General features: G+C 48.0%; 1 protein-coding gene across 3 annotated transcripts in view; it reads left to right on the top strand.

Annotated features, from left to right (window-relative positions):
* Window positions 1-1,843: 1,843 nt before the first annotated feature.
* Window positions 1,844-18,417, top strand: part of PSD3 (pleckstrin and Sec7 domain containing 3) — a 109,570-nt gene continuing 92,996 nt past the window's right edge. For 2 of the 3 annotated variants that reach the window (XM_065406128.1, XM_065406129.1), the window contains exons 1-2: window positions 12,383-12,676; window positions 12,743-12,759. In XM_065406128.1, coding sequence (XP_065262200.1) covers window positions 12,488-12,676; window positions 12,743-12,759 — 206 coding nt within the window. In that variant the 5' untranslated portion in view covers window positions 12,383-12,487. Of the gene's footprint in view, window positions 2,893-12,300; window positions 12,694-12,742; window positions 12,760-18,417 lie in introns of those variants that run through there. The other variant, XM_065406126.1, reaches the window with a different exon arrangement.

Genomic DNA, 18,417 nt, shown 5'->3' with positions numbered 1-18,417 from the left:
GCATGCAGCTGGCTTGTGAAACTCATGCAGGCAAAGCTGAACGCATGTTGGAAGCATTCTGGCTGCTTCTAGAAATGCATTTTCTAAGCAGTTCTTCAGCATATGAGAGGAAGTCATGGCCGTTTAGATGTGTTTAGGCAAAAATATTTAAGTAAGGGACTCCTTATAAGTAGAGCCCTGCAAACCTGTGGATATCTGCTTTATATCAGATGCAGATATCCGCCGACCATTTTTGCGGCTCGGATGCAGGTACAAATACAAATAATTCAGCCTATCCGTGTGCTTAGGTAGTGGTTAATAAATATTACTGCTTAGAAACTGTTCAGCCTTCTTTCACTCTCCTATAAATTTGAAAACCTTTGCTGAAGAACTAGTAGGTTAAAAAACTGGTTCAGCATCTGCCTATTCCTCTTTTAAAAATTCCATTTGATCTATCTTTGGAGATAGGGCCACAAACTGTATTGCCACGATGCACTGCTAAGGACATGTTAGGATTATCTGAAAGAGTTGGGTGCCATTAATAACTTCCCTATGAATTTTCATCTCAGAGAGATGAAGTAAACAGAATCTAGCTATTCACAGTTATAGGAGAGCCTTTGACTTCATTACTTTGGGGCTACATGGCAATTAGACATGGGCTATGAAATGGGATCTAAATCCTAAACCCTCCAGATTTGTTCAAATTTATGAAATGTAGGTCCATGTCCAATTCCAGATATATTCCCCAGGCCCATGTCAGAGTAGGGATGGGGTATGAAGCCAGGAGATGGTTTCGATTTGGATCTCAGCCCATCTCGGTATTGTAATAATAATAATAATAGATACAACTGGGTTCTAAAACATGCTTTTAGTTTTCTTCTGAATGACTAAGTAAGTACTCAAGGCCAGATTTTTCCAAAAGTGCTCAGCCTCAACATAGGCACCTAACTGAAGTGGCCAGAGATTCATAAGTGTAGCCTCCAGCAGCTCCCATTGAGAACAGTTGAATTAGTGTTGACTGAGAACAATCGGAGCTGCTGGATGCTTAGCTCCTTTGAAAATCTGGCCATCAGTTTTCTCAATTGCTTTATTTTTATCAGCTTGAAAAACAAGACTGAAACCCCCCCAGCCTTCATGTGTGACGCTGGATTTAATCTTTTACTAGAAAGTTGTAAAGTGTGCTGATAAATGTCCATGCGTCACTGCAGTTTGGTCTTCAGTTATACAAGTTCTGAAAAGACGAGGGTGTAGTGCTAGAGAGTGTCATAGTTTATTAATTACCTTATAATCAGCTAATTGGAATCTTGCTAGCATTTCCCGTTTTGTTTGTCTGTACTTGTGGGATATGTGGGATCTGACCAGTTGCTTTCCATACCATTGCTCTTTAGAACAGCTAAAAAGAGAAAATGATAATAACATTAATGTATAAAACACAAGGTAATGCACACATCGTGGACGGATGTTAAACCTCCAGATACCTGCTTACTTCAGTTCCCTCATCTGGCATGTGTCCCATGCTATTCACGGGCCACTGGGACCCTGTGAAGCTCCGCAAATATTTTTGGCATTCTTAACTTGGCAGTGCTAACTTCCAAAAATATGCTCCCCCGAAACTCAAATGTAAAAAGCCCGATTTTGAATAAATACAGTGCAGTAGCATTCAAAAAGAGCTAAATACAATAGCATTTCTCTGCAGTGGGCTTGCAGAAGCAATGCAGCTAATCTGTTAGCAGAACACTGGGAATGGAGCTAATACCCTTAACAAGTAGATGGATGTACCCAATAGACAAATACACTCTCTTTCTTTTGTGTAGGTGGACAAGGAGATAGCACTCTGCTCCCACATAACGTTTCCAATGAATTTCCAGAATATGGCACGATGGAGCAAGGTGCAGAAGCACTGAGGAGTTCATCTGAGTTTCTAGCAGAGGCTATAACATGCAGTTCAGAAAGGAGGGAGGATGACCAGTTGCCTACTCTTCTTGCAAGTGGCACTTATGCAGATGTGCCAATATCTTGCATTGAGGCATCACTGCTACCATCGAAAGAAGAAACTTTGCCACGTGCTGATAGACAGACCGGGATTATGAAAATTTCTCAAGAGCTAGAAGCTGCAAAAGTACAGAAGGGAGCAAATGCTTCTCTTTGTTCAGAGCTGCAAATGGAAAAAGAAAGGAATATTGGCAGCCAAGGCATACAGGCAGCCAGAGAATTGGTTCCAGCAGGCCAAGAAAAACCCTCAGACAAGCCTCTTCCATCTGAAGTAAGAGCTGAGGAGAAATTGTATTTGATCATAGAAAAAGATCTGGCTACAATAGTAACTGGAGAAATGCAGTTAGAGTCCTTGCAAGCCATCAATAATAAAACTGAGGAGGTCCCCAAAGTGAAGGAGACAAGCTGTCACAGACCATCTGTACCAGCCCTGGAGGCAGACAGCAAAGTTGGGGGCGTTATCAGTATTCTGGGGGAGGGATGGTCAGATTTTGAGAAGGAATTTTCAGCGTACAATCCAGGCGAGATGCAAACGGGTCCTGGGAGGAGGATATCGAAAGAGGCAGCTGTGAGCAAACATGTAGAATTTCAAGGGGTGGAGATTTTATGGATACAGAAAGCAGAGGAGCAGAAGGGAGTGAAGCATTCAGCGCTAGAGGCCAATGCACACTTACAAAGGGCCGTGTCTGTAGAAAAGAAGTTCTCCAAAGCATCAAGCCACCCCATTCCAGCCTCGGTCTCCTCAGAGTTAGTCACTTTGTCTGAGAGTGTTTGGAACGAAGCCCAGGCAGATTTCAAACCAGGAGTTGGCTCAGAGTCCTTTTCTCTAGCTTTGCTAGCTGAAGGTGGGGAGGATGAAGTCTTTGTGAAGGATAAACTTGCAGAAGAAAAGAACCATGTGCTAAACACAGACAGTGAAAGGTAAGAACATTCTTTGGGGCAGGGACTGAATTCCCATGTGTGGGCCATGCCTAACACCCTGTGGGAGTTGCTGCTGTGCAAATGACTGATTATATTATTTGCCTCCTGTATAGAATGTTATGGAGATGACTGTAGTGATGGCAAAGTTAATGTGGAGTTGAGGGTTGTGCTGAAGCAGGACTAAAATCCCTCTGTTCTACACTTCTAAAGTTTGAATTTAGTCTCCAAATTGGGCACAATAACTCTGAAGAGGAATTCTGTTGTTTGCTCTTTACACAAGACAACATGAAGAAACCCACATGGGCACAGTTAGGTCCCAGATAACTGTGTTGACTAAATATACACAACAGGCAAGGCCTAGCTACATACGTACTGCTGCTCTGACTGATTTCTGGCAGGGTTTTAAACATAGAACACAGTGAGTGTCTCCAGAAGGATCACAAATTATTTAAAAGGATACCGCCCTATTCCTATACACTACAAGAGGATAATGGCATTTTTTTATATTACATATATAAAAAAATTGTGAATGTTTGTCCCTTATTCAAATTGTGTCCGGTTTTCGTCACATTTGTTTGTATTCCTCTTGGTCAGGGGTTCTCAAACTGGGGGTTGGGAGGTTATTACGTGGGGGGTCGCGAGCTGTCAGCCTCGACCCCAAACCCCTCTCTGCCTCCAGCATTTATAATGGTGTTAAATATATTAAAAAGTATTTTTAATTTATTAGGGGGGGTTGCCCTTAGAGGCTTCCTATGTGAAAGGGGTCACCAGTACAAAAGTTTGAGAACCACTGCTCTTGGTGAATGACGATAGGGCCTCCCTGCGAACCTGCACACTAGGGTGACCAGACGTCCCGATAAAATCGGGACCGTCCCGATTTTGAGCTGTTTGTCCCGCGTCCCAACCGATCTCAGCTTTTTTGTTGTTTGTTTTTGTTGCTCGGCCGGCAGCACTTGGCTTTTTTTTTTTTGCTCCCCCCCCACTCCCCCACTCCGGTGTCCCAATATTTTCTTCATCTCATCTGGTCACCCTACTGCACACACATACAGATCTTAGATCAGATGCCGGCTGTTTTTTGAAAGGCTCACATTAAAACATATATGGAGTCAGTCCTTTTATTACTCAGGATCCTCTGAGTTTTGCCATGATTGCCCAATGGAATGGCTCTGTAGTGTTGATTACTCTTGTGATTTTATCACTAATCTCATGATATTTGTTGGATTTCTTAAAGCTCGAAATCCCGGAGCCATGTGAATATGTGAGAATTTCAGCGGTCATTTTAAAACAAAAAGTTTTGAGCCCTCCTGGTTGTGGAGAAAAGCTTAAAAATGTGGTCCGAGTGCACCCTGAAGGCTCAGAAACCAGAAGACAAAAACCCCTCAAATGTATTGTATTATGTTTTTAAAATCTCATGATTTTTAAGCCATCTCATGCTTTTGGGGGCCCTGGCTTTTGATTTTTCAATACTTGGAGTTGGTTCCCTGATGAGAGGCAAAAGACCAGTGGGGAAAAGGAACACTTGAAAGGTGTTCAAACCTTTCTTTTTGTGAAAGTTTCCCGAGCAGTTGTAGGCAGGCTGCACAGCATGGAGTGTGAGGGTGGGCACTGGGGCAGGGATGTGGCTTGAGGGATTATGTGGGGCTTTGGCAAAATGGGGGGGAGCTGTGTAGTGCTGGGGCCCAGAATTTGTGGGGAACAGGGTTGTATAAAGCGAGGGTTGGTATGGTGGAGGGCAGGTCTGTGTCTCTATGCAAAGGCATTGGCATTAGAAAGGCTCTGCCGGTTGCTCCATCAGCTCTCTGGCACACCAGGCCACAACTCCAGGGGAGCCATTATTTCTGTACGGCATGATCAGTGTGTGTCAGGGCTGATTCCCCACTCTGGCACTTGGAGTGCAGAAGGTGGGGGCCCGCAAGGATTCTAAAAATTAATACTGGCCACTCCAGGCTGGTATTAAACTCCCAACGTTACAGCTTCTACCCATCCAAGGTCAGAGAGATGCTGCCATCACCCAAGTGCAAAAGAACGCCCCCCTTTTGGGAACCGAGGAAGGCACACTTGAGAATTCCTTCCTGTGGGGTACCCTCAAGCCCTTTTACCCCCCCACCAGGGAAGAGCTGAGAAAGAAAACAAAGGAAATCAGCTGTTGCCACCAGCTAATTAAACAACACATGCACAAACCTCTTAGGACACCGGAAATCCAATCCTGTTCTTAAAAAAGGTAAATGTTATTAAAAACAAAAAGAAAGAAAATACATCTGGAACTTAGGCTTTTGCTAGATTTACAAAACCCACTTACAAAAATTAAGCATCAAGAATAACCTTCTTGAGGTCCAGATTAAAGGTTACAAGCAAAACAAAAGCATTTGGGGTTAGCATAGAGGAGTCCACAAGCCCTAAGAAATAAACAAAATAAACCTAATCGCGTCTTCCTACTTATTTTCTGGTCTACTTACATATCTGGGTTTCCAAATAAGCAATTTCTAGGTATATTTCTCATGATTTTCATATCTGGCTTTCAGCTTCTCACATCATAACTGCTGCCATGTTCCCCTCTTCCCCAGAGAAAGGGGGGAGGGATAGCTCAGTGGTTTGAGCATTGGCCTGCTAAACCCAGGGTTGTGAGTTTAATCCTTGAGGGGGCCATTTAGGGATCTGGGGCAAAAAGCTGCCTGGGCGTTGGTCCTGCTTTGAGCAGGGGGTTGGACTAGATGACCTCCTGAGGTCCTTTCCAACCCTGATATTCTATGAACAACAACCACAGACAAAGGGAAGTTTTCCCCCAATTTTAAGAAGTTCTAGCCCTCCCGTTGACTCTTTTGGTCAGGTGTCCACTCACTTCCCTTTACCGACTTTTTAACCCTTTAAAGGTAAAGCAAGTAGAGAACAGCTACCAAGAGGGATTCTATAGCTAACTGGTTGGCTGGATGTCCACAAAAGCAAGCTGCCCCCCTTTCATTTATCACACAGTGCATCAAGAGCACCCCATGGTGCTGCTGTCTCTGTGCACCAGGGAGTATAGGTGGCAGCTTCAAGCAAGCCTTCCAAGCGCTGATTTGGTGCTGAGGCACCGATCTCCGTCTCCTCCTTCCAGAGTGTCCACATAGCATTGTTCCCTGCCCGCCACCAACCAAACCCACTTTATCAATTGCCTGGTTCCTTTGACTTCCCCGATACCAGGAGAGCCATTTCAGGGCAGGGCCGCCCAGAGGGGGGGGCAAGTGGGGCAATTTGCCCCAGGCCCCGCAGGGGTCCCCAGGAGAGTTTTTCGGGGCCCCTGGAGCAGGGTCCTTCACTCGCTCCGGGGCCCCCGGAAAACTGTCGCAGGTACCGGGCCCCCGGAGCTTCTTCCGCTCTGGGTCTTCGGCGGCAATTCGGCGGCGGGGGTCCTTCCGCTCCAGGACCCGCCGCCGAAGTGCTCCGAAGACCCGCAGCAGGGGGTCCTTCCGCCCCGGGACCCGCCACCGAAGTGCCGGGTCTTCGGCGGCAATTCGGCGGCGGGGCCCCTCGCCGCCGAAGACCCCCAGACCCCCTGAATCCTCTGGGCGGCCCTGTTTCAGGGGCTACTTAGGCACCTGAAAACTCTAGGTTTTTGGCAGATGATAACTTAGAAATTATCAGAGGGGTAGTCGCGTTAGTCTGTATCCACAAAAACAACGAGGAGTCCGGTGGCAACTTAAAGACTAACAGATTTATTTGGGCATAAGCTTTCGTGGGGTATTTATTTGGGCATAAACATCTGAAGAAGTGTGGTTTTTTACCCACGAAAGCTTATGCCCAACTTAGAAATTAGCTGACAACAGCACTGTATCTATAAAGAAAGAAAAAAGTATATATACAAACATCAAATAAAGACATGTGATGGGGTGTAGCTACCCCGCACTAGCCCCGAAAGGGTTAACTCTGCTTTGCAGGCTGAGGAAGCTCCGCCCCTCCGCCCCTGCTGGGCATGCTCACCCTGGAGGCAGCATATAAAAGGTAGCAGCCCAGCTCAGTCTGGAGAGGCTGCTGATGGGGAAGGATTCAGGCTGCAAGATCACTGCAGGGAGTTGCTACAAACTCCGATTATGGGACTATGGCTCACAGAGTTCCTGACTGGAGACTCCAGGCTGCCCGACGAGCCCAGAGAAAGGACGGTACCAGTGGGAGCCTGGCCATGTGGGGACCCAGGGAGTTTCGACGAGGGGGAAAGGGTAAGAAGCAGCCAGGGGTCTTGAACTCTTTGCCGGTGAGTAAACCGGGGGATTGGTCAGCATGTTTTGGGAGGATCCCCGCTGACTCGGTGGTGAGCACCCCCACCACCGCTAGGGCTCTGGGCAGGGGCTTGGAGGAGCAGGGAGGGCATGAGTCCCCTAACCCGGAGTGCCACACACCCCTGAGTGGCGCCTCACTCTCCCAACGGGCCAACCGGCCGTGCAATCTCACAGAGCCTCCTTCACTGACTCTGGCCATTGAGCCACGCTGCCCTGATGGGAAGGGCCGCTCACTGACTCTGGTTGCTAAGTAATACTACCCCATGTTACAGTAAGGGTCATCGGCATAGGACTTGACCGGCTGCAGAATCGCCTCCGCCCTTCCATCTAACCCTACGTGACCCGACACCCCCTGATGGGGTGTACCTACCCCATGACAACAAATTTTAAATTTATATGTAAATTTAGAACAATCAGGAGATAATACAGCAGGATATTCCCAATGCCAAGCCTTGAGGTACCAGTTTTGGAGCCTTACTACAGATATCAGAAACACAAGTTACTCATTCTCAGATTAAATTTGATCAATTACCCAGTAACTAGGAAGATTTTTTTAATTCCTGCCCTGGCTTAATCTTGAAAGACAAATTGGGTTATTTCTGCTTCTTTCATCTTCACCAGTAATGCAGTTCACAATTCTGTTGGTGTGTGAGGCCAAACAGAATACAGCTTGCTTTCCTTGACTGATATTGGTTCCTGCACCATTAAGAGTAAAAACATGTTTGTAGTCCTAAAATAAAGGGATTTGACTTGAAATAGAAAGTAGAAGTATTTGATTGTGGTGACGTTTTTACAGGGCCACTTTTCTGACCACAACTGGACTTTAAAGAAGAAAACAACATTTATTATTGTCAGGCTGGACATACAAGATGTGCCAATGAACAACCTTATTATCCATCATCTAAGTCATTAGCTAGGAGAGTGTGCGGTTTTGAGGGTAGAGTAGCAGAATGGGGATCAGGGCTGAGATACATTTCCAGCTCTTGTCCTTGTCTACACTACCACGTACTTCAGTAAAGCGTATGTCGCTCAGGGGTGTGAATAAGCCACCCCCCCCGAGCGACGTAAGTTACACCGACCTAAGTGCCGGTGTGGACAGCGCTATGTTGGCGTAAGAGCTGCTCCTACCAACATAGCTTCTGCTGCTCACGGAGTTGGAGTTGTTATGCCGAGGGGAGAGAGGCATAGAGCGTCTTCACCAGATGTGCTACAGTGGCGCAACTGATGATGTGCTTCTGATGTAGTCCTAACATCTTCCGACATTTTGTGGCAGGTAAGGGACACTGGTTAGGTTTAAAATGTTAAAGTATATTCCTACTTTGTTACAATTGAAATAATTGTAGAAAAATCTAGATTACTTTCTATCAGTTAGGCTACTTACTTTTTGCAGTTCACCAAACTTCAAATAGATTATTTAACTCTTGGAAACATCCTACTAGGGCAAGGCCCTGTGAGTTTATACTGCACCTGCCTGGGGCTCTCGGGGTGTTACCCTAGTACAAATAATAATAGACTAGAAACTGACTTTAAACAGGAGTGAAACTGATACTTTAAAGTCACTTTCACTTCTGGTTAAAGGCTAGTTGCTTTCCAGAAGGCTCTTAAACACAACACTACGGTGATTGATCTGCAGTTCTCACTGGAGAATATCTAAAACCAAGCACCAAGAAAATTCCACGTTTTAATGTTGAGAAAAAATTGAGTCTTGTTTATTATTTAGAGTTTGTGTGTGTGTGTGTGTGTGTGTATATATGTGTGTATAGAGTACCAGTCTGTGTTTGGACACTGTGCCTTAGTTACCATTGCTGTAAAATGGGAATAACAATACATGCCTGCCTGCCATATGGAATTATAAGGGTTAGATTGAGATCTGTGGGACCGGAACTGGGCCTTCTTAGTGGTTTGTATGGTGCCTAGCACAATGGGGGACTCCTACTGATTAAGGTCTTTGGGCGCTACTGTAACATTAGTCAGCTGTTGAGATGCCTGCTGGTGGTAGCTGAAGGGGACTTACCGGGTGGGTGGGATGCCGGTGGAGTACAGGTCGATCTCTGTGCTGGCCAGCAGCACGGCCTTCATCCCCTGCCAGCTCAGCACCTGCTGGCAGAATTTGCAGCACAGCCTGGGGGGGACACCTGTCCTTGAAGCTGCAACCACTAGTGGACATGAGGGCTCTGGAGCAGAAGGGCCTGTGCCCGGTCTCTTAAGGAGTGGAGAGGTTGCTCCCTGCTTCTCTGAGGGCAAACGGACCTCCACACCCATGTAGCTGCTCCTAGCCTCCCCTTCTTCACCTCCCCTTGCCCCAGGGCCTGCTCCCACACCCCCTGCTCCCTCCCTCAGGGCACAGCCCTATGCCCTCATCTCTTTCTTCCCCTGGATGTTGACTCCCCTTTCCCACCCCACTGGACCTCTCCCACCCAGGCTCCAACACCCCCCACCACTGGGGGCCCTCTCCTTCCCACCACCACCACATCTGGGGACTGTCTCCTTCTCTTCCTTCCCCCCCCCCCCCCCATCACCACTCGGGACCCTGTGCTCTCCCCCCCCTCCCCCGACTGACCCCTTCCTTGCCTGCCCCACCCTCAGAGGCAGACGAGGGGACGGGTGGGAGAGCTGGCACAGCGGGAGCCGTAGCGGAGAACCCTTTCTCCTGGAGGAGGAGATCTGGCTGTGCGGCGCTGCAGGTCAGAGCTCCACCTGGGGCTGGGGTGAGCACCACGAGATATGAAACGGGGGATGGGACAGGTGCCTCCCCCTGCTCTCCCTAAATGGGGAGGCACTTACCCGATACCACCGACAGGCTCAGGCTCACCAAGCAGCAGCGCCTTGGGGGCTGAGGAGAGGTGAGCAGCTAATTTGAGAGGGAATGGGAAGGGTAGGGATGAGGGAGAGCAGAGTTATGTGAGGGGAGCACGAGGGAGTGTGTGGCTTGAGTTAGGTGGAGCCTGGAGTCGGAGAAGCAGAGGGGAGAGGCGCTGTGTACTGACAAACCACCTGTGATTTGTCGTCATAGAGCTCCCCTTGCCGCTCCTCCCAGCTCCATCTTCACTTTGTCCCAGGGCCCCCCACATGCTCTAACAGCCCAGCTCTGCAGCCCCAGGCTCTCCCCTGGATTCCCCCCAACTTATACATCCAGGACCATGTCCAAAAGCTGCATGTAATATCGAATGAGTGGGTGGGGAGCACATTATGGGGTGTGGGGTGTCTGGGAGCGTAGCAGGGCTGTAGGGTCAGGAAGATGGTGGCAATCTAAGCATTGTGATGGGGAATAGGACTTCATAGGGGATGATGGCTGGGAATTCAGTTCTGCAGGGAGCTGGGGCACTGCATGGGGCCTGGCAGAGGATAGCATGTATCAACACTGCTATGTGATGGACAGCTCTCAGTGCCAATACCTACTTACTAAAATAGCTGGGGGATTTCCCCACAAACCTGGCAGACTAAGCAATAGAGCCCATAAAAAACCAAGGAAATAAGTAGTTATGTCTTTCAATATCCCATCTACATCCACTCATCAGTTCCCCTTATTAACCACAACAAATCTCTCTTCCTCCACCCTCGACACACATTTCTCTTTCCTCATCCTGCGCAGTTGAAACACAGCCGAAACTCCACTGCAAGCAATGCACTGGTTTCAGTGCTGTCATTTCTGCATGAAAACCACTGTCCAATTTAGCACAGTTGCTAACATCACATTCCATAAACAGTGCAGAAAGTCACAGCTCTCCGCTGCCACCCTTCCTGCGCTTCCGTTAGAAACCCAGCTACAGAAGAATGGTGTGCCAAACCAAACCCATGTTAATCCTCAGAACGCATTAGCACGTAAGTTATAAACGAGCTTGGTCGTGGGCTTTGGGAAGAAGGACTGGGACACAGTAATGATAAGATCTGCATCTGAGACTGCTATTTCAGAGGGTGAAGTGGCAGAAGAAGATGATCCCTGCCTAGATTTGGGTTGCCTCCTGGAGGACCAAGGGTAACATTTTCATTAGCACCTAAGTTCCATTTTGAAAAGTGACTTAAAGACTTGTCCTAAGCCCTATTGACTTTCAGTGAGACGCAGACTCCTAAATCACATAGGCCAGTTTGAAAACGTTAACCCAGGACTGCTGAGCGTATGCCCCTAACCAGAAGATGTCTGAGGACCAGGGAAGGAAGACTGCTTATTAGAAGTCTCAGAGTAGCAGCCGTGTTAGTCTGTATCCGCAAAAAGAACAGGAGTACTTGTGGCACCTTAGAGACTAACAAATTTATTAGAGCATAAGCTTTCGTGGGGTACAGCCCACTTCTTCGGATGCATCCGAAGAAGTGGGCTGTAGCCCACGAAAGCTTATGCTTATGCTCTAATAAATTTGTTAGTCTCTAAGGTGCCACAAGTACTCCTGTTTTATTAGAAGTCTGATGAAGACCAAACAACCTCGCTTGGTTGCCTTCTGTTTCTCAAGTACCTCATCCCTCTTTGACTTAAAGAAATCAGAGCTCTCCAAGGGGAGGTTTAGAACCCTGGTATGGCCATCTGCAGAAAGGCCAAACAGCGTTGCACATTCCACTTAAATTTTGATACTATCTGTGCTGGGTGTTTACTCTGTTGCATTAGTGTATTAGGTTGCATTTAATAGAGGTTTGTATTAGTTTTTCCTCTGAGGCCCTGACATCTCACTGGGATTGTGTGGGGCTGAGTTGCTCCCCCCTCCCCCCCCCCCCCGCTGGATTGGGACTAAGCTCCTGGTGAAGCATCTTATCTACTATAATTCCTTTTGTGTTGCAGTCAGTAGAGGTGCTGTGTGTGTGTGGGGGGGAGCTAGATGTCTGTATTTGTGACTAGTACTCTTGCTCAGAAAAGCACACTGTATCTTTCACTGAACACAGCAAGCTGATGTTGTTTCTTAGTAAACATCATGTTTTCTTTTCTCCGAACATTATTTCCTCCCTTCTCAGAACTGTAGCACACCAGGGAGGAAGACTGTGTCAGTTCTGTACTGCAGCACGGCACTGGAACCAAAGTATCAGTTCTGCATTGTATTTGAATAACTAGAACTCAAGACTATTGAGTTCCTTTTTATATGTGTGACTCACTCACAGGGAAAAGAAGCAGATTTACTCAACAGTTCTAATCGAACAAAAGTTAAACCGACTCTTTTTGGTTTATTCCTAGGATCATGGAGGAGGAAGAAGCAGCCACGGGAGGATGTGAAGCTGTCCTTGGACAAAGGCATGTAGAAGTCTCCATTGATGTGTATAGCTCACAGTTTGAAAACATTCTAGACAATGCTTCTTTATATTATAGTGCGGAATCCCTGGAGACTTTATACTCGGAACCCGATAGCTACTTTAGTTTTGAAATGCCACTCACTCCGATGATCCAGCAACGTATCAAGGAAGGCAGTCAGTTCTTAGAAAGAACTTCTGCTTCAGGACAGCAAGATGTCTGTAATCTTCCCACAAATGGTGAGATCAAGAGTCAATGCGGAGAGATCTCCAGTGGACTAAGGGACGTAAGTGACACCCTCTTCAGAAGAGACGTCACAGAGGTTACTCATTTGGACAGGTAAAAAAAATTTTTTTTAACGGGCATTTGCTTCTGCAGCATATCTCAGAATTCATTTTGGAATTCGTAATGAGGAAGATTTTTAATCAGGGTGTATAACTGTGTCCAGTGAAACAAATTTAATAATTTATTACAAAGTACAAAAATACTACATGCTGCCTGCTATGCAAGGAGAATGACAAGGAAGACAAACTAGAGAAGAGTGACAGGGAAAATGCAAGAGGAGGCAGTATATTTGTAGGCAGTTTCTTGTTTTTTGGAACACCTGTTTGGTAAGCTAGACATCACGCTCTGTGCTGGTTTGGAGGCTGAAGAGTGCAGGGTGGGGATGGGGGGAGGAAAGAGAGGCAAGTCAGACACAAGCAATAAAGTCAAATTGTTTTCAATCTGCCAGCCTATCAATAGTGGCAGGAAGCCCTGGTGCTTAGAGTGGTACATCTAATGCTACAGTCGTACAAATTACAACAACCCTGGTTTACAGATGAAGCTACAAATGACTCTTGATGAGGGGGGGCTCAGATTGCTGAATGAGCCCCTCAAGAAGGGTTTTAATGGCTTTGCTGCACAAAGAGGAGAGATGGAACCAAAAGTAGACTGATGCCAACCGGGCTGAGCAGGGCAGGGTGTTGTCACAAAGGTAGGCTTGAGAAAGCAGTACACACGTTGTGCATTTTGTACCTTGGGGAACAGAGAGACCAGGAAGGACTGGACTGGTATGATCTTGCCAGGCTGTGTATGCTAGGATACAGCGTGTGCATTGACTTCACTTCTTTTTTTCCTTTTGTGCTAGGCTCACAAAGTTAACCCTTAGAAATAGAATAGAAATACTGTCTGCTAATGAATAAAAGTTATTAAAAGGTCAAGCTACCTGTACAGGGACGCTCTCAGTAGTTTAGACCCATCATTTAGTTATTTCTCCCTCCCTTCCCCAATTTTTTTTTAACAAGCCTTGGACAACGTTGTGCTATTTGAAGTAAATAGGAACAAAGCATTTGCAGACATGCTGCAAACAGCATGAGGCCAGAAACCTGTATAGATCCCAACACTGGCAGCCCTGAATTCCACAGAAATGCTGCTCAGTGGAATTGCCCCTAGACATGACAGCAGAAAGGCAAGGTAATGGGCAAATCTCCATGAGCAGTTGTTACATTACTGCAGCTCCTAGCAGCCAATGAATAGAAAGGATCTGTCTGGGAAGTGCCCAAACTGGCCCTTCAGGATATGTTTACACAGCAAGGAAAGACCAGGATTAGTAGAACTCAAGTTAGCAGACCCTGGGTATTATTGCCTGGGGCTTGAACATCTACCCTCATGTGTAACCCAGGCAATTATTGAACCTTGGGTCCCAACCTAAGTTCCCTCTAAGCTGCGTGGCCACACAGCTGTCTATTAAGCCCCGCACAGGGGCTCAGGGCTGTGGCGGGGAGAGAAGCCTCTTCCCCAGCATGGAGCTGGCCCAGCGGGGAGAGGCACTCCTCCCCGCTGGCCCCAGCTTGGACCTGCCCTGGACTTGCCGCGGCCAGGGGAGAGGAGCCCCTCCCTCGGCCTAGCCCCGCCAGAGCTGCTGCAGCCGGGGAGAGGCGCCTCTTCCCCAGCCCCGAGCTGCTGAGGCAAGAGAGGGCTGGGGGGAGTCCTCTCTCTCCCCACTGCAGCCCCTGGACAGCCTGCACCCCAAGCCCCTCATCCCTGGCCCTACCCCAGAGCCCACACCCCGGCCCACTCTCCAAACTCCTCGGCCCCACCCCCACCACATTAATTTTGTTATGTGCACCAGTATGAAGGTCATGTGTCACACATTGCCCCCATATTGGTGCACGTAACAAAATTCATTCCGAACATGGATGTAAAAAATTAGAGGGAATACTGGTCCCAACCTGGGGCTCCAGCATCTATGCTACGTTATGTGGGCCTGAGTCCAGCCACCCATATCCCAGACTTCCTGGAAGCATCTCCTATAGATAAGGTTGCCCAACACTTCCCATTATAAGACCCTGTTTGGGGTTACTGATTACTTTGTCAATTTCCCATGCTGGGAATCTGCCTCAGGTTGAATTTTATGGGAAATTTTCAGTTAAAATGGTTTGACCATGAGGTTATGAAAAAATATATCGTTTTCGCCAGCTTCTGAGTTTCCCTAACTGGGTTCTCTGGTCATCTCCTCTCCTGAGATTTTCCACTATTCTCTCTGTGTTCCCTGCTTTAAACCAGTGTTCTCAACCTGGGGTACTTGGACCCCTGGGGGTATGCAGAGGTCTTCCAGGGGATACATCAACTCATCTAGATATTTGCCTAGTTTTACAACAGGCTACATAAAAAGCACTAGTGAAGTTAGTACAGACTTTCATACAGACAATGACTTGTTTATACTGCTCTATATACTATACACTGAAATGTAAGTACAACATTTATATTCCAGTTGATTTATTTTATAATCATATGGTAAAAATGAGAAAGTAAGCCATTTGTCAGTAATAGCGTGCTGTGACACTTCTTTGTATTTTTTTTGTATTTTGTAAGCAAAGTAGTTTTTAAGTGAGGTGAAACTTGGGGGTACACAAGACAAATCAGACTCCTGAAAGGGGTACAGTTGTCTAGAAAGGTTGAGAGCCACGGCTTTAAACGCTAGGTAGGCATTGTAATGAGAAATTTGCATGCAGTATAGCATGCAGTCACTAGATGCCACTGTGTGCTGTATATTGTTCCAGATAAAGGGTGAAATCCAGGCCCGGTTGAATTTAATGGGATTGTTACCATTGACTTCAGTGGGCCCAAGATTGCTGTCATGGTGTGATCCCCTGGAAGTGGACTCAAGTTCCATGTAGCTCCAATGGGGCTCTCCGCAGCCTGAGGGGTTGGTTGATGGATGGAGGGTACACCCAGGAGAGCTGGTTGAGGCCCAATCCTGTGAAGATTTACACATGGGCTTGGTGTTCAGCATGTGAGCAGTTCCACTGCATTCAATCCCATGCTTAAAGCCACGTATGCCTGTCAGAATTTTCAGGGCTGACGCATAAAAATTGAGATTCGGGGATCAAATTCTGACTTAAATGGGGTCGAGGGCAGGCGTTCTCAACCTTTTTCTTTCTGAGCCCCCCTCAGCATGCTATAAAAACTCCGGGGCCCAGCTGTGGGGGAGGAGGGACCCTGGGGCATAGGTGTAGTTTGACTTCTATTGGGGGTGGGGGCCCAGGGGCCGGCAGGGCTCAGGCCAGCTCTGCACAGCAGGGTCCAGGAAGGGAGCGCCACCTCTAGTCCCTGACTCACCTCCTCAGGCCACCCACCTGTCTGAGGCTGTGTGCCAGTGGCTACTCCCCGAGGGCTCTGCTGGGTCTGGAGATGCCCGGGCAGCTTGGACCAGCTGCGTGAGCAGTCAAAGGGGGCTGGGAGCTAAGGAGCAGCCACAACCCCGGGCACCAGCAGCAGACGGGGAATGCCAGGGCTGCCCACTCCATGGCACCACCAGCCGGAGGAGCAGCTGCCCCGCAGTGCCTGGCTCTGGCTTCCTGCCTAGGACCTGGCCAGAGGGTGGGGCCTGAGGGGGGCTGAGGGAGAAGAGGAGGTGGGGGGAGGGGGGAAGCTGCCCCCAGGACTACCCCACTCTGGGTAAGGCGCTGCAGTTTGGGGGGCAAGACCCTCGTGCCCCCCCAACTCTGCCCATGGGCTCAGGGTTTCTGCCCGTGGTGGTGGTGCTTCAGCCCCGCCGCTCCTGGCTTCAGGGGGACGGGGGGGCTCGGGGTTTTAGCCCCACACTGCTCCCAGCTGCAGGGAGGTTGGGGGGCTTGGGGTTTTAGCCCCGCACTGCTCCCGGCTTCAGCCCCACGGGGAGGTGCCGGGGCCTCAACCCTACGCCGCACCCCATTTCAGCCCCGCAGGGGGTACCAGGACTCGCGGCTTCAGCCCTGTGCCCCTCCCTGATTCAGCCTTGCAGCAGGCCCCGGGGCTCACGGCTTCAGCCAAACCACACCAAACTAACAACCACCCAGGACAGTTTACTGTCTCCTCAGATTCAGACACACACAATTTGGGGTGGAAAGTGCAAGAAAAACGTTCCCAGATGCAGATTCTGGTTTCTGGAGTAACAGTTCACGAAAGACAGCTGGTTCTTTAAATCCAATATCTATGCAGAAGATACAGGCTTGACAGGGAAGGGTCAATGAGTTCCATGTTAAAACTCGAAAATAGCTTTTTTTTTTTTTTTTTGGTGTAAAGAAAGGAGAAGCAGCCACTTGACATTCCCCCAGTCCTCACGAACTCAGAATGAAATCATCTTGATAGATAGTCGCGAAAGGCCTGGTTTCATGTACTCTGAGATGCCCTTTTATGCAGTGCTGGCCGTATAAAGGGGCCGTAGTGCGGATGAGAATCAGGCCCTAGATGTTGATCAGTCTGGGTGTAATGTACGGCAATAATGCAACTCAGTCTGTTAATGAATGTGCAGAAGTAGTGCAGACAGGGACGCTGCTCAGCTGGTAGGAGCGCTCTCTTGGAGGGAGAAACACTGCTCTGTGAACGCCACTCACATGGCTCTGAAATAAAGAAATAAATAATGATTAGAGACTTCCAGGCTACAAGTTCCTATGGGCTCCTTGGTGTCTGGGTGTTTCTCCCCTGACAGGTTTCAGAGTAGCAGCCGTGTTAGTCTGTATCCGCAAAAATAACCGGAGTACTTGTGGCACCTTAGAGACTAACAAATCTCCCCTGACAGCCTATCAGCTGCTGACCGTGACTACATTCCCTAAGTCCTAACACAAACTATGCATGACAAAAACCAGGATCACTATGACAATGGCCTGCAGAATCCTGAATGGGGGCCGGGAGAGGGGCACTGCCTTGCTTTGCTGAAATCAGCCAGCTGGCAGGTTCTTAGGCGGGAGCTTTGCTGAGTCTCTCTGAAGTACAGGTTTGCTTGTTTTTAAAAGGAATCCTCTCCTCATATGTACAGTTCAGTTATCCAGCTATTTTTGCTGATGGTGCTTAGAGCTCAACGGAGGAGGGGAGAAATGGGGATGAATGAGACCTGGGTGCTGCTTGTATTCCTGGGGAAAGATTTTCAATTTTCTATTTCCTGTGGGGTTTAATAGCTGGAGATCTCTCTTTCTCTCCTCCAGCCGGTGGGTCTGTGTAACTATCGTTTCCCTGCGACGTGCAGGTTTGCTATAGTCAAGATGGAGGGTTTCATTTAGTCAGAACAGCAGAGAATTGGGAGCTTGTACTTTGTCTTCCTGTCACTCCCTTGTGGCAGGGTGTATAACCTTTAAGACCGGTTAGCTTAGAAGGGGTGTGTGCCTTTATAGCTGCACTGCAGCACCCAGACATTAGGCCTGAATCCCCATTGCCCTGCCATTGTGTAGTGATTTATACCAGTGCAAAGTGGGGGCAAAATGCAACCATTCTGATTGGGTAGCATTTTGCATCGACTTTGCATTCATTGGGTGTAAATGCTTACCCAGAATGCAGGACAACGGTGCACCAGCCCCGGTATGCCCAGCTAGTGCATTTGCAAACTTCTCTCTGCTCAGTTCTTGTGATTCCTCTATACTTCTTGTATCTGGGGTTACTGGTTTTCTCTTAGATACTGTTTCTTTAATTGTCCTGTCCTTGTTCTCACTAGCTTTACCCTTGGGGTGAGAAGAAAAACATGGTATTTCCTCTTCCTGGATCTTCTGGAAGTTTTCAAAGGGGGCAGGCTGATCTCAGAATGTGAAGATTTGGGCCACAATTTCC

Source organism: Emys orbicularis, chromosome 6 (genome assembly GCF_028017835.1).
Source record: "Emys orbicularis isolate rEmyOrb1 chromosome 6, rEmyOrb1.hap1, whole genome shotgun sequence".
Lineage (NCBI taxonomy): Eukaryota > Metazoa > Chordata > Testudines > Emydidae > Emys > Emys orbicularis.
This window is presented reverse-complemented; position numbering and strand designations above follow the sequence as displayed.